Consider the following 3,418-nt stretch of genomic DNA (forward strand, 5'->3'; position numbering starts at 1 on the left):
CTCCCATGCGTTCAGAATAGGGCTGATAGAAAATTATTCTAACATCTGGAAACTCGAAACTCCAAATAACCACCATTTCGACGTGGACATGGGTATATTGTATCTTTGCTATTGTCTGATCTAAATTGTCTAAGGTCGAACGATAAGTAAACCACTTTAATTATGTTTTGCTTACCTTTCTAACATAAATTATCATAAAGAAAGAAATTGAATTTCCACAACAGATAGACGTAGGTATGTATTAAAATGTATTGCACAAACTTACATAGTATAGGTATAAATCTAACACCAATGTTCTTTATATTGTTTCAGCTTGTCTTATCAACGTATGTATGTATATTCCAGAACGAAGTAGAAACTTAACAATTATTTAGTCTATAGTAAGTACACTTATTTCAATGCTAACGGACTTGTACTCCCTCTTCTTTTCACCGTATATCATTTCTCTTCCAGCAATATATCCAACAACTGTGGGGTGAAATATGTAATAATACAGTCGGCACCGGCTCGACGAAAACCTTTCATAGTCTCCATTAAAGCTTGTTTCAAATCAATTGCTCCATGTTGGGCTGCATAATGGAGCATGGCATATTCCCCGGATACTTGATAGACGTACAAGGGATGATTGGGATATGTGTCTTTTGTTTGGCGCAAAATATCCAAATATGGCATACCCGGTTTTACCATCAGCATATCAGCTCCCTCGAGCACATCTCGTTGTACGGCACGCATAGCCAATCCCTTCGAGCCACTAGGCAATTGATAACATCTTCGATCTCCGAAGGCGGGGGCACTTTTGGCCGCATCTCTAAAAGGTCCATAGAAATTTGAAGCAAACTTGGCGGAATAGGATAACAATGAAACACGATTCTCCAGTTTGGCAGCTATAAGCCCCTCTTTAATTGCTTTTATACGATTATCCATCATGTCTGAGGGAGCAACTATGTGGGCTCCAGCTTTTCCATATGCCACAGAAACTTCGGCAAGACGTTTTATGCTATCTTCATTGCGCAGACCACCTTCGTCTAGTATGCCACAATGACCGTGTGACATATAAGGGCACAAACACACATCACATGCAATCAACAAGTTGGGGAACCATTTTCGCAGCAAAGGTAAAGCTCTTACAACTGGATTTTCTTTCGAATCAGCATGACTTGCGTTTTCGTCTTTCATATCGCAATCGACAACACCAAATATAAGAATTGAACTTAAACCTTTAGCTACCAAGGGTTCCAAATGCTCCTTTAGTTTATTGACACCCATTCTTGCTTGGCCGGGCATACTTTCGATAGGCTGGAAGGCATCATCGTCACACACCACAAATACGGGGTACATTAAGTTATGTGGCGTTATCTCACATCCGGATTCTTGAAGCAAACGCAAGGTGGGGTGGTGAATACCGCTATGAAGTTTCCTATCCATAATAATTGATGATGAGCTTTTCTTAGTGTCGTAATCAAATTTATATCTACTCCGCTATAGATTATATTGTCGGCCGGCAGGTTACTTCAATAATTGATTAAGTAATAAAATGCAGTCAGTCAGACCGTTGTCGTCAGTGTTTAATGTTGTTTTATTTTACGTTTGCATTAATTTGTACTTCCAAAAAGTGTGTCTTCCCGCTCCACAGTTCTCTTCACCTGGCCAAACTTTGATTGATACTTCGCGTGTTAATTTTAAATATTTTTTTGATTAATGTGTACTCAACCAAGAACCGATCCAAAATGTTGTTGTGTACACGCTCTTCAGATGGTTTCCTAAATAAAATCTTTACTCGTGTCTCACTGGCTGGTGAGGGCGATTAAGAAAATCTCTCTACAAATATATGTTGTTGTTGTACGTCTTATCAGCTGTTGAAGCAGCGTTGTCAAATTGGGATTTAGTTTTTGGAAAATGGGGACAAAAAGTCGTCTTGGGGATTTGGAGTACTTTTGAGGAATTCTTTTCAAAGTATATTATCTCAACCAAGGCAAATGGAAAAGGTAGTGGCGTCGACATATTTGAATATGTTACGTCAAAAAGTTTCTTTGTGTTGTTTGGAAAATTACAGTAATAAAATTTTACTTCAAAGGGGTTTGACGTTTCATATTCAAGCTGTATATCTACAATGATCTCAACTCAAGGTGAATTTAACAAGGTGATCCAAAAGGCGAATTGAGGCGTATTCTGATCGTGGTCTTCATTTGCTGTCAACTTTTTTTGCACGAAATATACCCAAAATGTCAAAGAAAGCGGTACAATTTTCTTCGCGAAGCTTAAATAAAGATGTTGTACACAGATATCCATTATGGAAGCGAAATATTTGTTATTTATTTTTTTATTTAATATTTTGTTTTGACAGCAAATGAAGACGTCAGTTGGTATTGTTGCATCACCTTCTTTCTTGCACCATGATCTCAACTGTCAGCATACAAATGAAGACAATGAAAAATTAATTGAATTCATTAGGTTTGTCCTTGTACTTTCTCAGTAAATATTACTCAGTAACTTCTTTTTAGAGAGTAAAGCATTTTATACTCTTTCAAAGGAAAAAATTAAAAAAAGTAAAAATACAACATTCAGTAAAAATTTTCAATTTGATTAATATTTACGATTATGATATTTGAATATTTTAAACTTTTGACAACTGCCTAAAGCTAAAAAATGTTACTGAACAAAATTCCTTCAGTAAAAATTATAAGTTCTCAGTAATAAAAATTTCAAAACAAGTCTCTCAATTCATTCACTTTTACTGAACATTTGTTTCAAAAAACAACATTCAGTAATAATTTGTTAAGGCCCCCACTCATTAGTCAGTCTGACTGCCAGCATTTATGGTAGTATGTGTAAATTTTTGAAATTTTGAGAATGTATGTGTGAGTTTTCCAAGACTGATGAAAATCAAAATAGTTTTGATTTCAAAATGAACCCCCATCAGTCTGGGTGAATTGTGTTTATTTTCAAATTGTCAATAAATAATTTTGAAAAACAGAAAATAATGTTGGTGTTGGAACACAAAAAACGTAGAATTCATTCATTTTTGGAGGAGAAATTCAAGATTTTTAGACTTGACTGATGGTTCGTGCTACACACTTGTCAGTCACACATACAGAAAAGGTTCATCGGACTGACGGCACAGACTGATAAATGAGTGGGGGCCTTAATAATTATTACAAATTATCGAGTACGCAGACACACTTATTGTTTAATAAGAAAGGTTAGCCAAAGCTTTATGTCAATTTAAATTTTTTCATTCGAGTATTCCTAAAACTTCAAAACAATATACACAAACTTTGTATGTGTGTGTGGAGTTTGAATAATATGTCAAACAATTTTAAAAACAATCGAATTCAATGATTTTTAAAATTATTTTTGGAACATTTGTATGGAAATAATTCGTCAGGTTATCATTGAAACAAACATTTTATCATATCTA

General features: G+C 35.1%; 1 protein-coding gene across 1 annotated transcript; it reads right to left on the reverse strand.

Moving 5' to 3' along the window:
* Positions 1–212: 212 nt before the first annotated feature.
* Positions 213–1,842, reverse strand: Pbgs (Porphobilinogen synthase). The gene has a single exon (XM_073983964.1). It carries the CDS (start codon positions 1,423–1,425, stop codon positions 439–441), a length of 987 nt encoding a protein of 328 aa, XP_073840065.1. The 5' UTR covers positions 1,426–1,842; the 3' UTR covers positions 213–438.
* Between the last annotated feature and the right edge of the window lie 1,576 nt (positions 1,843–3,418).

This window comes from Musca autumnalis, unplaced genomic scaffold, assembly GCF_047663935.1.
Source record: "Musca autumnalis isolate F117 unplaced genomic scaffold, ASM4766393v1 scaffold_4, whole genome shotgun sequence".
NCBI classification, from domain to species: Eukaryota; Metazoa; Arthropoda; class Insecta; order Diptera; family Muscidae; genus Musca; species Musca autumnalis.

Excerpts from the sequence above, each read along its gene's own strand:
- Pbgs (XM_073983964.1), bottom strand. The coding sequence starts at position 1,425 with ATGGATAGGAAACTTCATAGCGGTATTCACCACCCCACCTTGCGTTTG.